The sequence below is a fragment of the Salmo salar genome, chromosome 10 (assembly GCF_965601325.2).
Source record: "Salmo salar chromosome 10, fSalSal1, whole genome shotgun sequence".
Classification (NCBI taxonomy): Eukaryota; Metazoa; Chordata; class Actinopteri; order Salmoniformes; family Salmonidae; genus Salmo; species Salmo salar.
In genome coordinates this window covers 28,949,838-28,973,001 of record NC_138300.1, presented here as the reverse complement: position 1 = coordinate 28,973,001, position 23,164 = coordinate 28,949,838, and the positions used below count along the sequence as shown (strand labels likewise).

The window sequence follows — 23,164 nt, the reverse complement described above, 5'->3', positions numbered from 1 at the left end:
TCATCTCAACCCACCCAATTAATTTTCATTATAGAAACTCAGCAAAAAATATAAAACGTCCTCTCACTGTCAACTGCGTTTATTTTCAGCAAACTTAACATGTGTAATATGTTAGATTCAACAACTGAGAGGATAGATCCAACAACTGAGACAAACTGAACAAGTTCCACAGACATGTGACTAACAGAAATTGAATAATGTGTCCCTGAACAAAGGGGGGGTTCAAAATCAAAAGTAACAGTCAGTAACTGGTGTGGCCACCTCCTCATAGACTGCACCAGATTTGCCAGTTCTTGCTGTGAGATGTTACCCCACTCTTCCAAGGCACCTGCAAGTTCCCGGACATTTCTGGGGGGAATGGCCTTAGCCCTCACCCTCCGATCCAACAGGTCCCAGACATGCTCAATGGGATTGAGATCCGGGCTCGTCGCTGGCCATAGCAGAACACTGACATTCCTGTCTTGCAGGAAATCACCACAGAACGAGCAGTATGGCTGGTGGCATTGTCATGCTGGAGGGTCATGGCAGGATGAGCCTGCAGGAAGGGTACCACATGAGGGAGGAGGATTTCTTCCCTGTAACGAACAGCGTTGCGATTGCCTACAATGACAACAAGCTCAGTCCGATGATGCTGTGACACACCGCCCCAGACCATGACGGACCCTCCACCTCATCCCGCTCCAGAGTACAGGCGATAAACGCGAATCCGACCATCACCCCTGGTGAGACAAAACTGTGACTCGTCAGTGAAGAGCACTTTTTGCCAGTCCTGCCTGGTCCAGCGACGGTGGGTTTGTGCCCATAGGCGACATTGTTGCTGGTGATGTCTGGTGAGGACCTGCCTTACAACAGGCCTACAAGCCTGAAGTCCAGCCTTTCTCAGCCTATTGCGGATAGTCTGAGCACTGATGGAAGGACTGTGCATTTCTAGTGTAACTCGGGCAGTTGTTGTTGCCATCCTGTACAGTGAGGGAAAAAAGTATTTGATCCCATGCTGATTTTGTACGTTTGCCCACTGACAAAGAAATTATCAGTCTATAATTTTAATGGTAGATTTATTTGAACAGTGAGAGACAGAATAACAACAAAAAAATCCAGAAAAACGCATGTCAAAAATGTTATAAATTGATTTGCATTTTAATGAGGGAAATAAGTATTTGGCCCCCTCTCAATCAGAAAGACTTTTGACTCCCAGGTGTCTTTTATACAGGTAACGAGCTGAGATTAGGAGCACTGTGCCTCCTTCCCTCAGCTCGTTACCTGTATAAAAGACACCTGTCCACAGAAGCAATCAGTCAATCCGATTCCAAACTCTCCACCATGGCCAAAACCAAAGAGTTCTCCAAGGATGTCAGGGACAAGATTGTAGACCAACACAAGGCTGGAATGGGCTACAAGACCATCGCCAAGCAGCTTGGTGAGAAGGTGACAACAGTTGGTGTGATTATTCGCAAATGGAAGAAACACAAAAGAACTGTCAATCTCCCTCGGCCTGGGGCTCCATGCAAGATCTCATCTCGTGGAGTTGCAATGATCATGAGAACGGTGAGGAATCAGCCCAGAACTACACAGGAGGATCTTGTCATTGATCTCAAGGCAGCTGGGACCATAGTCACCAAGAAAACAATTGGTAACACACTACGCCGTGAAGGACTGAAATCCTGCAGCGCCCACAAGGTCCCCCTGCTCAAGAAAGCACATATACATGCCCATCTGAAGTTTGCCAATGAACATCTGAATGATTCAGAGGACAACTGGGTGAAAGTGTTGTGGTCAGATGAGACCAAAATGGAGCTCTTTGGCATCATCTCAACTCGCCGTGTTTGGAGGAGGAGGAATGCTGCATATGACCCCAAAAAAATCAACCCCACCGTCAAACATGGAGGTGGAAACATTATGCTTTGGGGGTGTTTTTCTGCTCAGGGGACAGGACAACTTCACCGCATCAAAGGGACGATGGACGTGGCCATGTACCGTCAAATCTTGGGTGAGAACCTCCTTCCCTCAGCCAGGGCATTGAAAATGGGTCGTGGATGTGTATTCCAGCATGACAATGACCCAAAACACACGGCCAAGGCAACAAAGGAGTGGCTCAAGAAGAAGCACATTAAGGTCCTGGAGTGGCCTAGCCAGTCTCCAGACCTTAATCCCATAGAAAATCTGTGGAGGGAGCTGAAGGTTCAAGTTGCCAAACGTCAGCCTCGAAACCTTAATGACTTGGAGAAGATCTGCAAAGAGGAGTGGGACAAAATCCCTCCTGAGATGTGTGCAAACCTGGTGGCCAACTACAAGAAACGTCTGACCTCTGTGATTGCCAACAAGGGTTTTGCCACCAAGTATTAAGTCATGTTTTGCAGAGGGGTCAAATACTTATTTCCCTCATTAAAATGCAAATCAATTTATAACATTTTTGACATGCGTTTTTCTGGATTTTTTTGGTGTTATTCTGTCTCTCACTGTTCAAATAGACCTACCATTAAAATTATAGACTGATTATTTATTTGTCAGTGGGCAAACGTACAAAATCAGCAGGGGATCAAATACTTTTTTCCCTCACTCTACCTGTCCCGCAGGTGTGATGTTCGGATGTAGCGATCCTGTGCAGGTGTTGTTATACGTGGTCTGCCACTGCGAGGACGATCAGCAGTCCATCCGGTCTCCCTGTAGCGCTGTCTTAGGCGTCTCACATTACGGACATTGCAGAGTCAGTAGAAAGGCCTCTTTAGTGTCCTACGTTTTCATAACTGTGACCTTAATTGCCTACCGTCTGTAAGCTGTTAGTATCTAAACGAACATTCCACAGGTGCATGTTCATTAATTATGGTTCATTGAACAAGCATGGGAAACAGTGTTTAAACCCTTTACAATGAAGATCTGTGAAGTTTTGGATTTTTACGAATTATCTTTGAAAGACAGGGTCCTGAAAAAGGGACGTTTCTTTTTTTGCTGAGTTTAGATAGGCACGTTTTATTTTGTCTGGTTTAGCGTCCCAGATAAAGCAAAATATTTTTTGCTCATATGATTTTAAAAACGAGTCATCAGGAGTAGGATCCTACATAGTTAACATACCTGTACAAGGTGTTCTATTGAGAGCTGACCAGTGAAAAAAAGGGGGGAATAAACTGCACAAACCACTTGTTCCATGTGAGTGCCTACAGCCAATGGAAGCATGGCAGTTGTTAGCAATGGGAGACTAGGGAGAGGAAGATGGTTCCCTCAGGATTGTTATCATTTTGCAGCAGGGATAGGGACCATGCCAATCCTTTTTCTTTTGATGTCACAGGCACATTTGTCTACTCGCTGGATATGGAAATGCAATTCAGAAAGAGACAGAGGAAATTTGCTTACCTGTTGTGAAATTCATATATTTCTGGGAGATTGCCAAAAAGCACATCTTTCTTGTTCTCCAGTGCTGTAGGGATGAGGGGGGAAAGCTCTGTGTTGTCCAGCTCGGCAGCATACCCCTGGACAGGAAAATTACATTCAAAGCCATTAAGTAAAACTATGATGCCTCTGTGATAATGTGAACCCAATAAAACCCAGTCCTTCACATGGCTTTACACCTAACATTTGAATGAACATTACATGAACATAAATCAGTGACAGTTTGAGTAGCCTAATGGCTCATCTAAATCGACAAAGCAAGCACATTTTAAGTCCAACAAAAGTTCATACAATATTCTGAAATGGCCAGACCTGATGCAACATTTGCAATGTCAGGTTTTATGTTCCCTAGGTGCAGTTAGCAGAGAAAGGAGAGCTTTCTCTACTGTCTCTAACATTATTGCCACTAATTCACAACGTTTCACAGTCACGAGAGAGCCATTTAAAGTAACAAACGCACCTCCATGATGCTCTGCAGCTCCTCGACGTACAGCCTCTCAGTTTCAATCAGCTCATTCATGATGTGTCTAGGGAGGAAAAATACAGTATCCGTCAATTACAGAGAAGCCCTTTAGTGGTATTTGTTAGTGCAGATAGATTAATAAAAGCCAGAATGGAGACTCCAATTGCCACTCATATCCTAAATGCTTTGTCAAAGTTCTCCAACCAAATAATCATCCTCATCAGGAGGTGGGTGTGCACTCAGTCGAAGGTGGAAAACACGGTCATCAAACAAACCCAAAAGAGGCTCTGCTAGATATAGAAGCACAGCACCCCAGACATGAGGTACATTGGGGGGAAAACAAGGCCTAACAGAGGAGGTTGTAATAAAACCAAGGAGCTTGAGCAAAGCTAACATTTCCAGACTTTAATGGCCCCTTTAATGTGCACATGAGTTCTGAGGTCTTGATTTTTATGTGCCATCACGAGCCCATCGAGACACTGAGTGCTGTTTGATGTATGGGCACATTTTATAGGTCAATAAAGCTCTTCAAAGGCACCCGCCATTCTCACAGAGGCAGGCATCTGTCATATCATATGTGACTGCCTTCCGAATTCCCAATACATTAGGATATTTGCATATCCATTTTTGGATGTGGGAAGGCAGCATCGTGTGAATAAATATCATGGACAGAGATGCCTTCATTGAACCCCTGGGGGACAAAAACATTCCATGAAGTCATGTGCCTAGCCTGTTATTGGTGCTCCTTAGTAAGACAATTTTTCTTGAATGCCCTAGTGGACAGTGTTTACATTAATGATAGTTACTTGGTCGTTCTACCTCAAGTTGTTTACACTAGCTAAATGTATTAGTGCATAAAAGAGCTGAGATGTCTACAGCCCTCTGCGTGCCAAGAAGATAATATCACCCTCCAACCAAAAAGCAATGCTTTAACTATATAAAACAAAGAATGTATATATGTCATGTACTAAAAGAACACATTGCCAATGCCAGTTTGTCCTGTGCATATCTGACTTTGTATGGCTACAATCCCTTTCCAAATGTGACCCTCGGGAAGACTGAATTACTTTTATTATGAAGAGTATGTAGTACCGGATGCAATTCAGATGACAAATTCCAAGCTCTGGCATAGAATCCAGCTTCACTCCTGCTGGTTGGCCTCACTGATTTGATAATAACTTAGAGAAATCATAGACTGACTAAGTTGAGGTAGGCAGGGGAAGTAAAGGGGCTGGGCTTTCCCCCTCTAGCCCAGCAGTTTCCTCCCCCACCAGTTCCACTCTGCTCTCACTCTCTCACAGTCACACAGATGGAGAGACAGAGACAGAGCAGCTCAGGCAGCAGCCCTGAACCCTGGAGTTACTACACAATTACGCTGTTGTTCCCTACACACAGACAGGAAAGAGAAAAAGAGAGTGAAAGAGGGGGATAGTGCTCATCTACTGGAAAGGAGGGGCAGGGGAGAGTACTTTTCTGTACTTTTCCCAGAAACAGGTGGATGGAACTCACAGGCTGGTAAGTGATCAGGGAGAGGGAGGTGTGGGGGTTTTATGCTCTAGCTGAAAGACTGTTTATAATACCTTAGGGTGCTCAAAGCAAGAGTTCACACTGCTTTTACAGTTAGCCTGTGGGGAGATGTCCACTAACGGTAGAATCATCGCTGGGATGAGGAGGGAGAGAGGGGGGGAGAGGCCAATCCCCTTTCATGGAATTGGAACCTAACCTCTCTTGGTAGGTTTTAAACAATAGACACAGGAAATCTAACAGAATAAAAAATACAATTATACTCAACAATGATATAAAAATTAGGTCATTTTAGAGATCATTGGTAGATATGATAAAACATCTGCTAATACAAATAAGAGCTCTGTTTAAGTGTTCTTATCTATAGAGGCTAGTAGCTCCAATTTGTCTTGGGTAGAGGCCTTTCAGCACATCAAGCTTACATCACATTGTGAATACAAATATGTTGGATGCATTTGCAGTTAGTTTTGGTTGTGTTTCAGATTACTTTGTGCCCAACAGAAATTCATGGATTGTGTTATTTGAGTAACTTTTATTATAAATAAGAATAGACTATATGTTTCTAAACACTTCTACATGAATGTGGATGCTACCATGATTACAGATAATCCTGAATGAATCGCCAATCATGATGAGTGAGACAGTTACAGAGGGTCAAAGATCATAGCCCCAAGACTTGCTAATCTCTCACCATTACCAATAACAAGGAAGGTTAGCATGTCTTGGAGGTATGATTTTTGACCCTCTGTAACTTTCTCAATCATCATTATTCACGATTCATTCAGTATTATCCGTAATAATAGGCACAAAATAATCTGAAACACAACCAAAATGAACTGCAAATGCATCCTAGAAGTTAGTAAAGTCACAATCTTGATGTTGTCATTGCGCACTAGGAATATGGGACAAATACTAAACTTTTGACTACTTTATTCATAAGAATCTTTAGGGATGTCAATCATTTTGACCCCTACCTTTTTGAGTAAAACAAACAAAATCTCTTTCTTTGAGCAATTTCATTAGTATAACATTTTAGTCTTTTTTTGAGCATACAATATAGCTTTTTTTGTCAATTATGTGTATTTTCATCCATATATCCCTTTAAAATCATAACATTTTTCAATTACCCCTCATTTTTACCATTGAAGGTGGGCTTTTTTGAGTGGTAAGGCGACTGTTAAACGAAAGCCAAGGAGTGAAGTCGGGGGAAGTGCATCTGCGACAGCCAAAAGTGGGACACTGATGTGGTTTTCAACAGCAAGGCTCAGTGCAACGTTTCCATTGTTTGTAAAAGTTTTTCTTTATAATGTTGAATTAAACGTGTCTCCAACCCCAATATCACATGCTCAAACTCTACATTCGTATGTACATTGTACAATCAATTGGTGAGAGAAAGCATCAAAAATCACATTTATTTGCACATATCCACTGTATACATGGATTGTGGCAAAGTTGGTTCCTGTTTCAGGGATGTCTTTGGTCACATTTGCGTGGGTCAAACAAAAACACCCTAATGATTGGTTGATAATAGAGCCTCCCACAATGCAGGTGATGGCTACAGGATGAAGTTGGTGAAGAGCAATTACAGAAACTTGCAGTCAAAATTTCATGACCTTTGATCACGATTCTTTTGAACAATTTTTTGGACAAAGTCGGACAATTTCTATCCCCATAATTCAACACACTTTCAAAGGTGGTGACCAACGATGGTCAACTTCTTGGCAAAAGTGATCTGCTCGAAAGCGCCCAGTGTTACATTTAACCCTGCAATTATAACATTTAAATTCCGCCACTCTGTTGCATTGTTTACGACCAGTATGTCCTAGAAACATAGTTACAAGGATTTTCCTCGTTTGGGCAAAAGTCCATTGTCTGTCCTCCGTTCTCTCTCCTCTGTGACCCGGAAACAGTGGAGTGTGTCAATTCATTAGTAGGCAAACGGAAGACGGTCCCCTCTCCTCGATAGCCTCCTTCTGGCGAGGAAGCACAAGTGTTTCCCTTCGTGAAAGACTTTAAATCTGCCACACCCCCTTTGAATCAGCTATTGTTTTCTCGAAGAAGAAAAGCTACTTATCATTTTATCTATTGAATGTATTGCACAACTAGCTATATTTGTTTTGATCACTTTATACATTTATTTTGGGATTCCAGCCTGTAAATGTAATTTGCCTGATGACACGCGATTGGAGAATGAGTCATTTCATACATTTTACGTCCACTTTACGTCTCCTTGCCACCTCTCCTCGATTACCTTTGACTGTTTTCAAAAAGGAGGCTAGAGAGGACAGAGGAGAGAGGACGCAGGAGTTGAGGAAATCTATACTGAACAAAAATATTAATGCAACATAACGATTTTAGTGAGTTACAGTTCATATAAGGAAATCAGCTAAATTAAACAGTGGCAAGAAAAAGTATGTGAACCCTATCCACAGAATATTTTGGCAGTTGTGCTGTGGTACATCCAGGTACTCTTTTGCGAACTTCAGATGTTTCTTCCGTGGTGTCCTCTCATGAACACTATTCTTGTTTAGTGTTTTACGTATTGTATACTTGTCAATAGAGATGTTAGCATGTTCCAGAGATTTCTGTAAGTCTTCAGCTGACACTGTAGGATTCTTCTTAACCTCATTGAGCATTATGGCCCTTGCAGTCATCTTTGCAGGATGGCCACTCCTAGGGAGAGTAGCAAAGGTGCTGAACTTTCTAAATTTATAGACAATTCATCTTACCGTGGACTGATGAACATCAAGGCTTTTAGAGATACTTTTGTAACCCTTTCCAGCTTTACGCAAGTCAACAATTCTTAATCTTAGGTCTTCGGATCTCTCTTTTGTTCGAGGCATGGTTCACATCAGGCAATGCTTCTTGTGAACAGCAAACTCAAATTTTGTGAGTGTTTTTGGAGAAGTCATTAGCCTATGGGTTCACATACTTTTTCCAACTTACACTGTGAATGTTTAAATTATGTATTCAATATAGACAAGAAAAATACAATAATTTGTGTGTTATTTGTTTAAGCACATTGTCTATTGTTGTGACTTAGACCAAGACCAGATCAAATTGTATGACCAATTTATGCAGAAATTCAGGTCATTCCAAAGGATTCACATACTTTCTTTTGCCACTGTAAATCTAATCTATGGATTTCACATGACTGGGCAGGGGAGCAGCCATTGGTGGGTCTGGGAAGACCCACCCAGTGGGAAGTGAGGCCCAGTAATCAGAATGAGTTTTTACCCACAAAAGGGCTTTATTACAGATATAAATACTCCTCGGTTTGATCAGCTGTCCAGGTGGCTGGTCTCAGACCATCCCGCAGGTGAAGAAGCCAGATGTGGAGGTCCTGGGCTGGCGTGGTAACACGTGGTCTGCGGTTGTGAGGCCGGTTGGATGTACTGTCAAATTCTCTAAAACCACGTTGGAGGCGGTTTATGGTAGAGAAAATAACATTAAATTATCTGGAACAGCTCTGGTGGACATTCCTGCTGTCAGCATGACAATTTCACGCTCCATCAAAACTTGAGACATCTGTGGTGTTGTGTGACAAAACTGTACATTTTAGAGTGGCCTTTTATTGTCCCCAGCACAAAGTACACCTGTGTAATGATCATGCTGTTTAATCAGCGTCTTGATATACCACACCTGTCAGGTGGATGGATTATCTTGGGGATTCGATCTAGCAACCTTTCGGTTACTGGCCCAACGCTCTAACCACTAGGCTACCTGCCGCCACTAACAGGGATGTAAACAAATGTGCACACAATAAGCTTTTTGTGAATATGGAACATTTCTGGGATCTTTTATTTCAGCTCATGAAACCAACACTTTACATGTTGTGTTTATATTTTTGTTCAGTATAACTAAGAAAAGACCACAGCTATACAATAGTATTAATCTAACTCAATCAATCTTTTCATAAATAAGCAAAAGGCAAAAAGTGTTCAATTTAGCCTGTCTCCACGAGAATGACGAGTGCCTGTGGAAGGCACTCGTTACCACTGCCACAAAGTCATAAACCCTGCCTATTTGAACAATTTATCTTATTAAAATGTGATTTTAAACCTAACATTAACCACACTCCTAACCTTAAATTAGGACCTAAAAGCAAAAAATTTTTTCATGAATTTATAGAAAATAGACAATATTGACTTTGTGGCTGTGGTAACTAGTCTCGCTCCAGTTGGTACAGAATAGACGGGCGCAATTGATTTAAGTAGCCCGGCAGAGTTCGCACTTTAGCACAATTGGAATAACTTCAAAAGTCCAATCACAGGTTTAGCCAATTGTTCATATTTTTGTCCTTCTCTTTTCAGATCTTATGATGTGGGTCGCTCTTTGACTGGACAGTGTGGACACTGGTAGCAAAATAGTGATGACTCGAGACATAATTCTCAACAATACAGTCACAGTAGAGAGCGGAGGAGATGAAATTGAACGAAATACCAACATTTCTCAAAGGAGCCCATGTCTCCAGTTGGGTCAATATGGTGGAACTCATGCACTCCCAAATCATTTGGAATAATTTTGAAAGTAGAAGCCTCTCAAAGGCTATTGGACCTGTCAAAAAGACGGCGTGAAAAGGACGGCGTGAGGGCAGGAAGGATCGCAGAATGTTTATGAATTTCAGAAGGATCAGAAGATGTCAATGTGTGCAGCTGGTGACGACAGACTTTGTCCTGTCTGTGTTGATGGTGTGCTAGGAGCAGCTGGACTACCATGTGGAGAACCGCTCCTTGGTCAACAGCTATGACTTCATCAACAAGAGCTTTGGCATCAGCCAGCAGAAGTCGGAAAGCCTGAGCAACTTCCTGTACCTCATCAACCACCATGACAAGTGTAACAGCAATGAAGTGCTGCTGCTGCTGTTTGTCAAATCTTCCCCAGAGAACCTGGAGAGGAGGCAGGCCATCCGGGCCACCTGGGGGAATGAGAACTACATCCAAAGGGAGCTGGGGGCCACCATGAGGGTGGTGTTTGCCCTGGGGGTCTACTCCAACCCCCAGCAGAGGGGCAATGTGCAGAGAGGGCTGCTGGGGGAGGACCAGGTCTATGGGGACCTGGTCCAGCAGGACTTTGTGGACACCTTTCACAACTTCACCATCAAACTGCTGCTGCAGTTCCGCTGGAGACACACCTACTGCAGCAAAGCACGCTTCCTCATGTCAGCCGACGATGACATCTTTGTCCACATGCCCAACCTGGTGCACTACCTGCAGGGCCTGATCCAGCAGGGGGCCCGGGACCTCTGGTTGGGCCACATGCACAGGGGAGCCCCCCCTATCCGCCAGAAGGACAGCAAGTACCACGTGCCTTATGAGATGTACCAGTGGCCCTCCTACCCAGACTACACCGCGGGGGCAGGGTACGTAGTCTCAAGGGACGTGGCTGCCAAAATCTACCAGACAACTGTTCCTCAATGCCTCGCTGTACATTGACGACATGTTCATGGGCATCTGTGCCAACGCCATGGGGGTGTCTCCCCAGGAACATGTTTACTTTTCAGTGGAATGAAGGCCCCCTATCACCCCTGCATCTATGATAAGATGATCACCTCTCACGGACATGTGGCAGACGTCTGGTACCTGTGGAAGGCAGCTACGGATCCACAGATTCATGACATTTCCTCTGGCCAGGTGGGAAAGCTGTACTGCAGAGCAGTGAAAATCATGCTCCTCTGTAAACCTTACTATTTAAATACCTACCCATGCAAGGCAGCCTTTTCATAGTGTACTGTTAGGCTGCACAGAATGTCACTGCAGTCTTTTCATTTATATTTCAGTGTCTGCAGGTATCATTTTCAAAATAAAGACCAAAGCCATGTTCTTGACCATATATTCACCACACCTGCCTTGGCTTGATGGATACTGCAGTTGTACTTTGTGGTTTAGCTAATTGTGTGATGTAAACAGACGTTACAGAGCTAATGTTCTTGGCTGCAGTCAATAAGTCAAAAGTGAAAAATACTTCAAATAAAATGTTGCTGGCAGACTGTTTTTAATTCAGTTTACCATTGCTCATTATCTGTATCATACACATTTTATAATCCCTCTTCTCTCTATAGAGCTAACTCCATTTCTTCCCCCATTCCCCTGTTTCACTTCTCCTAAAATGTCAGGCTGCAAACCAGGAGCAGACACTGGCATTTCCCAAAACAATCTGCTTCTAACCACATCCTGCTCACCAAATCATTCCATATGAACTCTGCTCCCCCATCTCTCCCATCTTTGTCTGGGTCCCCCAAAAAGGCAACATGCAGTATTTAGTGACACTGCAGACAGGAATTCATGGGCACCAGAGGGAGGAGTGAAGCTAGATTTGGATTCAGTATGGATCTCTAGGGGCCCTAGCCTACAGTACCATGCCTCAGGGACTTAGGGCAAATAAACAGTGGTTCTCCATTGTGGTTGAATGAAAAATGCAGAATGTGACAAAATCCACTGTGGGATGGAAAAACTCTCTCTCAACCTTACATGGAATTAATTTACTTCTTGCTGTCACGGTTGTCGTACGATGAAGGAGCGGACCAAAGCGCAGCGTGTGTATCATTCCACATTTTCTTTATTAAACTGTGAAACTACGCAATACATACAAATAAACTGAATGCCCAAACCATGACGAAGAGTTACAACATACACTTACTCAGAAATCAATCTCCCACAAACCCAGGTGGGAAAACCACCTACTTAAGTATGATCTCCAATTAGAGACAACGATGACCAGCTGCCTCTAATTGGAGATCATCCCAAACAAAGCCCAACATAGAAATACAAAACTAGAACATAACACATAGAAAATCTAAACTAGAAAAAAAACCTGTCACACCCTGACCTACTCTGCCATGGAAAATAACAGCTTTCTATGGTCAGGATGTGACACTTGCAGTTTTATCCGGTACTACTTTATGCTTTAAGAGATACTGCCAGTGATGGGAAATCAAAATCAACCAGGATGTTGCTATTCATGTGTTTTTAAAATCTATTGTGTACAAAAAAGCCCCCTTATGCAAAAATACCCAGAACTGTTACGGGACATTTTATGATATCAGGTGACATACAGTATGTACAGTAGCTGTTGTATGTTTCAAAGAGACATGACCTACATTGATAACTGTGCTTATCAGAAGAGGGGAATGCAAATGTCATTCACTTCCTGTGTCAGATGAGTCACAGATTGTACTGCCTATTGCATCCGTACAACCTAACAAACCCCTAACAGTTACAGTAAAGACGTGGCAAATAATGTTTTCAAAATTCTGAATAAAATGATGAGTATGTTCCATATCAGGAGGCATTGTGCAGGCTGAAATTAGAGCAGGAGACATTCCACAAGCAGGTGTGTGGTCACCTGGTGCTAACAGTCAGCTGGGAGGCTCTGCCTTAAGTCTCTCTTCATCTCTACAAATCCTCTCTTCAGACAGCTGTACTGTGTGTGCTATGCTCTCCTAAACTCTCCTTTCAATTGTCACTTTCTGTCTGTGACCTCTCTCAAAGTGCCTTAAAACAAGCTAATGGTTGAGGAAATTGACTTTCACCCATAGGAGGAAAAAGCTGTGCCAAAGGGAACTTTTTTGGATTCATACACTGGGTACCTTACATCCAGCAGAGCTTAATGATGATTTTGACATGAGGGTCATGTTTCAATCTGATTTCTACGATCCCTGGCTATGTGGTTCTTGTAATTTATAACAGTTCTTTAATCCATTGCCCCCTTACTATACTGAACAAAAACGCAATATGTAAAGTGTTGGTCCCATGAGCTGAAATAAAAGATCCCCGACATATTCTATATGCACAAAAAATCTTATTTCTCTCAAATTTTGTGCACAAATTTGTTTACATCTCTGTTAGAGAGCATTTCTCCTTAGCCAAAATAATCCATCCACCTGACATGTGGCATATCAAGAAGTTGATTAAACAGCATGATCATTACACATGATCATTACACCTTGTGCTGGGGACAATAAAACAGCACTCTAAAATATGCCGTTTTATCTTACAACACAATGCCACAGATGTCTCAAGTTTTGCGGGAGCGTGCAACTGTTTGAGAATTTAATGTTAATTTCTCTACCATATGCCGCCTCCAACGTTATTTTAGAGAATTTGGCATGTAACCACGCCAGCCCAGGAACTACACATCCGGCTTCTTTACCTGTGGGATCGTCTGAGACCACCCACCAGGACAGATGATGAAACTGAAGAGTATTTATGTCTGTATTAAAGCCCTTTTGTGGGGAAAAACTCATTTTGATTGGCTGGGCCTGGCTCCCCAGTGGATGGGCCTGGCTCCCAAGTGGGTGAGCCTACCCAAGCTAAAAAAAAAAGTATATTTAAATATATAGCAAGTATACTTAAATATACAAAACAAATCTAATAATACACAGTACTTCAAATATGAGATGTAATTTTCTAGTATATCTTAAGTGTACTAAAAATATACTATCATTACACTTCAACATTTTGATTAAATGTGTACTTTATATTCATTGTTTTTTCAGTCTTAATATATTATAAATATGCTATCATTACACTTCAATACACTTATTAAAAGTGTATTTTAAATTCATAGTTTTTTCAGTCTTTTAGTATACTATAAATACACTATCATCAACTTTCAATATGCTTATTAAAAGTGTACTTTAAATGAATTGTTTTTCAATATTTAAGTATACTATGTTCACTATCATTAAACTTAAACACACTCATTAAAACTGTACTTCAATTTTAAAAATGTTAATTGTATTTCATTCAAAATACACTTGGAGTTGTATTTAAGTTTAAGAATTTATTTTATGTAACTCTGCTTGTGAGTGATCAAGTGCACAATAAGTATACAGTAACTTGCAAAAGTATTCATACCCCCTGGATTCCTTCACACTGCATTGTGTTACAAAGTGGGATTAATATTGATATACTTTTTTTTCACCTTTATTTAACCAGGTAGGCTAGTTGAGAACAAGTTCTCATTTACAACTGCGACCTGGCCAAGATAAAGCAAAGCAGTGCAGCATAAACAACAACACAGAGTTACACATGGAATAAACAAAACATACAGTCAATAATACAATAGAAAAAGTCTATATACAGTGTGTGCAAATGAGGTAGGATAACGGAGGTATTGCAATAAATAGGCCATAGTGGCGAAATAATTACAATATAGCAATTAAACACTGGAGTGATAGATGTGCAGAAGATGAGTGTACAAGTAGAGATACTGGGGTGCAAAGGAGCAAAATAAATAAAATAGATAACAGTATGGGGGTGAGGTAGTTGGATGGGCTAATTACAGATGGGCTATGTACTGTACAGGTGCAGAAATCTATGAGCTGCTCTGACAGCTGATGCTTAAAGTTAGTGAGGGAGATATGAGTCTCCAGCTTCAGTGATTTTTGCAGTTCGTTCCAGTCATTGGCAGCAGAGAACTGGAAGGAAAGGCGGCCGAAGGAGGACTTGGCTTTGGGGGTGACTAGTGAAATATACCTGCTGGAGTGCGTGCTATGGGTGGGTGCTGCTATGGTGACCAGTAAGCTGAGAGAAGGCAGGGCTTTACCTAGCAAAGACTTATCGATGACTTGGAGCCAGTGGGTTTGGCGACGAATATGAAGCGAGGGCCAGCCAACGAGAGCCTACAGGTCGCAATGGTGGGTAGTATATGGGGCTTTGGTGACAAAACGGATGGCACTGTGATAGACTGCATCCAATTTGCTGAGTAGAGTGTTGAAGGCTATTTTGTAAATGACATCGCCAAAGTCAAGGATCGGTAGGATGGTCAGTTTTACAAGGGTATGTTTGGCAGCATGAGTGAAGGATGCTTTGATGCGAAATAGGAAGCCAATTCTAGATTTCATTTTGGATTGGAGATGCTTAATGTGAGTCTGGAAGGAGAGTTTACAGTCTAACCAGACACCTAGGTATTTGCAGTTGTCCACATATTCTAAGTCAGAACCGTCCAGAGTAGTGATGCTGGGCGGGCGGGCAGGTGTGGGTAGCGATCGGTTGAAGAGCATGCATTTCGTTTTACTTGTATTTAAGAGCAGTTGGAGGCCACGGAAGGAGAGTTGTATGGGATTGAAGCTAGTCTGGAGGTTTGTTAACACAGTGTCCAAAGAAGGGCCAGAAGTATACAGAATGGTGTCGTCTGCGTAGAGGTGGATCAGAGAGTCACCAGCAGCAAGAGCGACATCATTGATGTATACAGAGAAAAGAGTCGGCCCAAGGTTTGAACCCTGTGGTACCCCCATAGAGACTGCCAGAGGTCCGGACAACAGGTCCTTCGATTTGACAAACTGAACTCTGTCTGAGAAGTAGTTGGTGAACCAGGCGAAGCAGTCATTTGAGAAACCAAGGCTGTTGAGTCTGCCGATAAGAATGTGGTGATTGACAGAGTTGAAAGCCTTGGCCAGGTTGATAAACACAGCTGCACAGTAATGTCTCTTATCGATGGCGGTTATGATATCGTTTAGGACCTTGAGCGTGGCTGAGGTGCACCCATGACCAGCTCGGAAACCAGATTGCATAGCGGAGAAGGTACGGTGGGATTCGAAATGGTCGCTGATCTGTTTGTTAACATTGGCTTTCGAAGACCTTAGAAAGGCAGGGTAGGATAGATATAGGTCTGTAGCAGTTTGGGTCTAGAGTGTCTCCTCCTTTGAAGAGGGAGATGACCGCAGCTGCTTTCCAATCTTTGGGGATCTCAGACGATACGAAAGAGAGGTTCAACAGGCTAGTAATAGGGGTTGCAACAATTTCGGCTGATAATTTTAGAAAGAGAGGGCCCAGATTGTCTAGCCCTGCTGACAAGTAGGGGTCCAGATTTTGCCGCTCTTTCAGAACATCAGCTATCTGAATTTGGGTGAAGGAGAAATGGGGTAGGCTTGGGCAAGTTGCTGTGGGGGGTGCAGGGCTGTTGACCGGGGAAATGCTTATTCTCAATTATCGCGGATTTATCGGTGGTGACAGTGTTTCCTAGCCTCAGTGCAGTGGGCAGCTGGGAGGAGGTGCTCTTATTCTCCATGGACTTTACAGTGTCCCAGAACTTTTTGGAGTTTGTGCTACAGGATGCAAATTTCTGCTTGAAAAATCTAGCCTTTGCTTTCCTAACTACCTGTGTATATGGTTCCTAACTTCCTTGAAAAGTTTCATATCGCGGGGGCTATTCGATGCTAATGCAGTACGCCACAGGATGTTTTTGTGCTGGTCAAGGGCAGTCAGGTCTAGAGTGAACCAGGGGCTATATCTGTTCCTGGTTAAATTGTTTTTGAATGGGGCATGCTTATTTAAGATGGTGAGGAAAGCACTTTTAAAGAATAACCAGGCATACTCAACTGACAGAATGAGGTCAATGTCCTTCCAGGATACCCGGGCCAGGTTGATTAGAAAGGCCTGCTCGCTGAAGTGTTTTCGGGAGCGCTTGACAGTGATGAGGGGTGGTTGTTTGACCGCAGACCCGTTACGGACGCAGGCAATGAGGCAGTGATCACTTAGATCCTGGCTGAAGACAGTAGAGGTGAATTTGGAGGTCAGGTTGGTTAGGATGATATCTATGAGGGTGCCCGTGGTTAAGGATTTGGGGTTGTACCTGGTAGGTTCATTGATCATTTGTGTGAGATTGAGGGCATCAAGTTTAGATTGTAGGATGGCCGGGGTGTTAAGCATGTGCCAGTTTAGGTCACCTAACAGCACGAGCTCTGAAGAAAGATGGGGGGCAATCAATTCACATATGGTGTCCAGGGCACAGCTGGGGGCAGAAGGTGGTCTATAGCAAGCGGCAACGGTGAGAGACTTGTTTCTGGAAAGGTGGATTTTTAAAAGTAGGAGCTTTAATTTAATGGTCATTTCTTGTCAACAAAGAACTCAAAATACTCTGTAATGTCAAAGTGGAAGAAAAAGTCCAAAACAAATATTAAGATTAATAAAAATTAGATAACTAAAATATAGTCGTTGCATAAGTATTCAGCTCTTTTGTTTAGGCAAGCCTAAATTAGTTTTTGGCTTAACAAATCACATAATAAGTTACATGGATTCTGTGTGAAATAATAGTGTTTGACATGATTTCTGAATGAGTAACCCTTCCTCTGTCCCGCATACATGCAACATCTGTAAAGTCCCTCAGTCAAGTTTTGAATTTCAAGCACAGATTCAACTACAAAGACCAGGCTGCCCTTCAAAAGCTTCATAAAAGGGGCAGTGATTGGTAGATTGGTAACAATATCAAATCAGAAATTAAATATCTATTTAAGCATGGTCAAGTTAATAATTATGTTGTGGATGATGTATTAAACCACCAGGCACATCAAACATACAGTCGTCCTTCTGAACTGTGCTGCAGGACAGTAATGAAACTGCTCAGGGATGTTACCATGAGGCCATTGGTGATGTTAAAACAGAGTTCAATGGCTGTGATGAGAGAACACCGAGGATGGATCAACAACGTTTTAGTGACTCCACAATAATGATTTGAAAATAATAATACAAATATACAGAATATATAAAGTAATACTGCAAAAAAAAAGAATGGCCTAAAAGCAAAGCCTTATGTTTCGGGCAAATCCAACACAACACATCACTGAGTAACTGCCGCCTTATTTTCAAGCACGGTGGTTGGTGGCTGCATCACGGTACGGGTATGCTTGACATTGGCAAATACTAGGGAGTTTTTCCAGTTAAAAAGTAACGGGACAGAGCTAAGCACAAGCAAAATCCTGAAGGAAAACTTGCTTCAGTCTGCTTTACAACATACAATGAGAGAAGAATTCACCTTTCAGCAGGACAATAACCTACAACACAAGGCCAAATCTACACTGGAATTGCTTACCAAGGAGACAGTGAATGTTCCTGAGGGGCCAAGTTACAGTTTTGACTTAAATCTGCTTGCTTTAAAATAGCTGTGTAGCCATGAGCGCCAACATCTTGACAGAGCTTGAAGAATTATGAAAATAATATAGGGCTAATATTGCACAAGAAGACATGGCTGTAATCGCTGCCAAAGGTGTTTCTAGCATGTATTGACTCAGGGAGCTGAATACAAAAAAAAATGTATAGAAATCTTCCACTTTGACAGAGTATTTTGTGTAGATTGTTGACCAAAAATTGCAATTAAATTTGTTTTAATCGCACTTTGTTAAATCAAAATGTGAATAAATCCAAGGGGTATGAATACCTTTGCAAAGCTGTCATCAAGGCGAAGGGTGGCTACTTTGAAGAATCTTAAATATAAAATACATTTTGATTTGTTTAACACTTTTTTGGTTACTACATGATTCCATATGTGTTATTTCATAGTTTTGATGTCTTCACTATTATTCTACAATGAGGAAAATAGTAAAAACAAAGAAAAACCCTTGAATGAGTAGGCGTTGACTGGTCCTGTATTTAAAGTATACTTTCAAAAACAAATGTGCACAAAAATTGGCATATTTCCCAGCATCCTTTTCTGCAGCTGAAGTTTTGATTTATATTATGATATTGTTCCTCATATTTAGTTTATTCAAATATTTTGATGTTCATTTTCAAACTGAATAATGTTGTACTTTTAATAACAGATTACACATTTTAATGAAATGTTCATTTATTTCCAAAATGTGAACCACTAAAGTGTGAAATGCCAATGGTGCACACTTCACAAAAACGTCCCTTAAAAATTTCTGCTCCAGCCACAACTCTTTTGTAAATAGCATGTTAAAATTGTCTGAGAAGATGCCTCGGTCAATCAAGGTGTCACGACTTCCACCGAAGGTGGCTCCTCTCCCTGTTCGGGCGGTGCTCGGCGGTCGTCGTCGCCGGCCTACTAGCTACCACCGATCCCATTTTCCTTTTTCGTTTAGCACTGTCTGGTTTGTCACACCTGTGTCTTGTTGTATCTGATTCGGTGGGTTTATATTTCCCCGCTGCAGGTTGGGCTGTGTGCGGGATTGTTACTAATTAGTACGGTAAGGGGTGCGTGCCTGCACCACGGGATTTTGTTTCGTTTTGTGCGGTATGTGTTTTACCGTGGACATTTGTGTTCGCTAGTATTCGGAGTAGAGATTTCTCCTCTGTGTGAACTGTATTCCTATCCCTGTGGGTGGATGCTGCTTTTCGTGCGGTTACCTTTTGTGTTTGTGCTGTGCCTTTGGGATCGCCTGTATTAAAACATTTGATTCCCTGGAACCCATCTGCTCTCCTGCTCCTGATTCCACACACACCCCCCTTTTGCAAGAGGCTTGTTACAGAATCCCGCACCACTATCATGGAGTCAGCAGGAGCTGACGCGCCCTCCACGTCCATGGGGGAGCGCGTTCTACATCACACCACCGTCCTCCACCATCTCGGGACTGCCATGGATCAGATGATGGCAACGATGGAGAGATGGGAGAGGGGTGGTCTGCCTACCCCTGCACCCACCGTGTACCACCCTACCCCATCACCTGTGCCGGCACCATCCGGGCCCAGCGGTATTCGGCTCGCGCTCCCGAGGGAGTACAATGGGACGGCTGCCGGGTGCAAGGGTTTTCTGCTCCAGCTGGAGCTGTACCTGGCAACCGTTCACCCGGCTCCTTCGGGAGAGGTAGCCTGCAGAGACGCTACCCTCACCCTGGACCAACTAGTGGACATGTCCATCAGGTTGGATAACCTGCTGGCTACCTGTGGGCGTCCGGATAGGGTCCTGTTGGTTCCACCCCCCAGCACCTCTGCTCCAACCCCATGGAGTTAGGAGGTGCTGCAGCGAGGGCAACCGGAGGAGGAGACTCCTCCTGCACCGGATGTGGTCGGAGAGGGCACACTGCCGAACGGTGTTGGAGGGGCTCGTCTGGGAATCGAGATGGCCGGCAGAGCACCGTTTAGACACCTCAGGTGAGTCAGCACCAAGCTCACCCAGAGCCCCCTGTTGGTCACATGTATGTTTTGATTTCTTTCCCTGAGTTTTCTCCTCATTCCCAGCATAAGGCGCTAGTCGATTCAGGCGCAGCAGGGAATTATATGGATCGGGGTTTCGCACATAGGTTAGGGATTCCCCAGGTTCCGCTGGACAAACCTTTTCAGGTGCACTCCCTAGATAGTCGACCATTAGGGTCAGGGGTGGTCAGGGAGTCCACGGCTCCACTGGACATGGTTACGCGGGGGGATCATGAGGAAAGAATTAGTTTTTTCCTCATTGATTCTCCTGCGTTTCTGGTGGTGCTGGGGATTCCCTGGTTGGCCTTTCACAATCCTACCATTTCGTGGCAACAGAGGGCTCTAAAGTGGTGGTCAGAGGAGTGCTCAGGCAGGTGTGTGGGAGTTTCCATTGGCGCAACAACGGTGGAGAGTCCAGACCAAGTCCCCGTCGTGCACATTCCCCCCGAGTATGCCGATTTGGCGATCGCCTTCTGTAAGAAGAGGGCGACCAAATTACCACCTCATCGACGAGGGGATTGTGTGATAAACCTCCAGGTAGACGCCGCACCCCCCAGGAGTCACGTGTATCCCCTGTCACAGGAGGAGACGGTGGCTATGGAAACATATGTCTCTGAATCTCTGAGGCAGGGGTACATTCGGCCCTCCATGTCACCCGCCTCCGCGAGTTTCTTTTTTGTGAAGAAGAAAGGAGGAGGGTTGCGTCCGTGCATTGACTATAGAGGTCTAAATTCGATTATGGTGGGGTACAGTTACGGCGACGGAGTCATTCCACGGAGCACGCTTTTTCACAAAATTGGATCTCAGGAGCGCGTATAACTTGGTGTGGATCTGGGCGGGAGATGAGTGGAAGACAGCATTTAGTACCACATCTGGCCATTATGAGTACCTCGTCATGCCGTATGGGTTGAAGAATGCTCCAGCCGTCTTCCAATCCTTTGTAAACGAGATTCTCAGGGATCTGCATGGGCAGGGTGTGGTGGCTTATATCGATGACATCCTGATATACTCCGCTACGCACGCCGCGCATGTGTCTCTGGTGCGCAAAGTGCTTGGGTGACTGTTGGAGCATGACCTATATGTCAAGGCTGAGAAATGCGTGTTCTTCAAACAGTCCGTCTCCTTCCTGGGGTATCGCATTTCCACATCAGGGGTGAAAATGGAGTGTGACCGCATTTCGGCCGTGCGTAATTGGCCGACTCCCACCACGGTGAAGGAGGTGCAGCGGTTTTTAGGGTTTGCCAATTACTACTGGAGGTTTATCCGGGTTTTGGGCAGGTGGCTGCTTCCATTACCTCACTGCTGAAGGGGGGGCCGGTGCGTCTGCGGTGGTCGGCTGAGGCGGACAGAGCTTTTGATCGCTTGAAGTCGCTGTTCACCGAGGCTCCCGTATTGGCTCATCCGGATCCCTCTTTGGCATTCATAGTGGAGGTGGACGCGTCCGAGGCTGGGGTCGGAGCCGTGCTCTCACAGCGCTCGGGCACGCCACTGAAGCTCCGCCCCTGCGCTATCTTTTCGAGGAAGCTCAGCCCGGCAGAGCAAAACTATGACGTGGGGGACCGGGAGCTGCTAGCTGTCGTAAAAGCGCTGAAAGTGTGGAGACATTGGCTCGAGGGGGATAAACACCCTTTCCTCATCTGGACTGACCACCGTAATCTGGAGTACATCTGGGCGGCGAGGAGACTGAACCCTCGTCAGGCAAGGTGGGTAATGTACTTCACCTGATTTAGATTTACCATTTCGTACAGACCAGGTTCCCAGAACACGAAGGCGGACGCACTGTCCCGTCTGTATGATACGGAGGAATGGCCCATCGATCCCACCCCCATACTTCCGGCCTCTTAACTGGTGGCGCCGGTGGTGTGGGAGGTGGATGCGGACATTGAGCGGGCATGTCGTTCGGAGCCTACTCCACCTCAGTGTCCTGCGGGACAGAGGTATGTCCCGCTTGGTGTCCGCGATAGATTGATTCGGTGGGCGCATACGTTACCTGCCTCTGGTCACCCAGGCATAGATAGGATGGTGCGAAGCCTTAGGGGGAAGTACTGGTGGCCCACGCTAGCTAAGGACGTGAGGTTTTACGTCTCCTCCTGTTCAGTGTGCGCTCAGAGCAAGGCTCCTAGACACCTGCCAAGAGGGAAGTTACAACCCCTCCCCGTTCCACAGCGGCCTTGGACACACTTATCGGTAGGACATAGTTTCTGATCGGGGTCCCCAGTTCACGTCCCGGGTGAGGAAGGCGTTCATGGAGCGTCTGGGGGTCTCGGTCAGTCTGACCTCTGGTTTTTATCCCGAGAGTAATGGGCAGGTGGAGAGAGTGAACCAGGATGCGGGTAGGTTTCTGCGGTCGTATTGCCAGGACCGGCCAGGGGAGTGGGTGATGTATGTTCCATGGGCAGAGATGGCCCAGAACTCGCCTCGCCACTCCTCAACGAACATTTAGCCTTTTCAGTGCGTGTTGGGGTACCAGCCGGTCCTGGTACCATGGCACCAGAGCCAGACCGAGGCTCCTGTGGTGGAGGAGTGGGTACAGTGCTTGAGGGAGACCTGGGAGGCCGTCCAGGAGCACCTAAACCGGGCCGAGGCCCGGCAGAAGATGAGCGCTGACCGCCACCGCAGTGAGGCCCCAGTGTTCACGCCTGGGGATCGGGTCTGGCTCTCGACCCGAAACCTGCCCCTCCGCCTGCCCTGCCGGAAGCTGGGTCTGCAGTTTGTGGGGCCATTTAAAGTCCAGAGGAGGATAAACGAGGTGTGTTATAGGTTACAGCTCCCCCGTTATTACCGTATTAACCCCTCGTTTCATGTGTCTCTCCTCAGGCCGGTGGTGGCTGGTCCGCTTCAAGACGCTGAGGTACGGGAGGTCCCTCCGCCCCCCCTGGACATCGAGGGGGCCCCGGCGTACATGGTACGATCCATTCTG

At 44.6% G+C, this 23,164-nt stretch overlaps 2 protein-coding genes across 9 annotated transcripts in view; one reads left to right on the top strand and one right to left on the bottom strand.

Moving 5' to 3' along the window:
* The window catches only part of mcf2l2 (MCF.2 cell line derived transforming sequence-like 2), a 135,817-nt gene that overhangs the window by 45,642 nt on the left and 67,011 nt on the right, over window positions 1–23,164 (bottom strand). For all 8 annotated transcript variants that reach the window (XM_082956871.1, XM_082956876.1, XM_082956875.1 and 5 more), the window contains exons 16-17: window positions 3,845–3,911; window positions 3,349–3,464 (exon numbers count right to left, since the gene is read on the bottom strand). In XM_082956871.1, coding sequence (XP_082812997.1) covers window positions 3,349–3,464; window positions 3,845–3,911 — 183 coding nt within the window. The remainder of the gene's footprint in view (window positions 1–3,348; window positions 3,465–3,844; window positions 3,912–23,164) is intronic.
* Window positions 5,119–12,649, top strand: b3gnt5a (UDP-GlcNAc:betaGal beta-1,3-N-acetylglucosaminyltransferase 5a). Its single transcript, XM_074112227.2, is given in 4 exon segments — window positions 5,119–5,362; window positions 9,685–10,778; window positions 10,780–10,877; window positions 10,880–12,649. Coding segments are annotated over 3 exon segments (1,113 nt in total). The 5' UTR covers window positions 5,119–5,362; window positions 9,685–9,981; the 3' UTR covers window positions 11,098–12,649.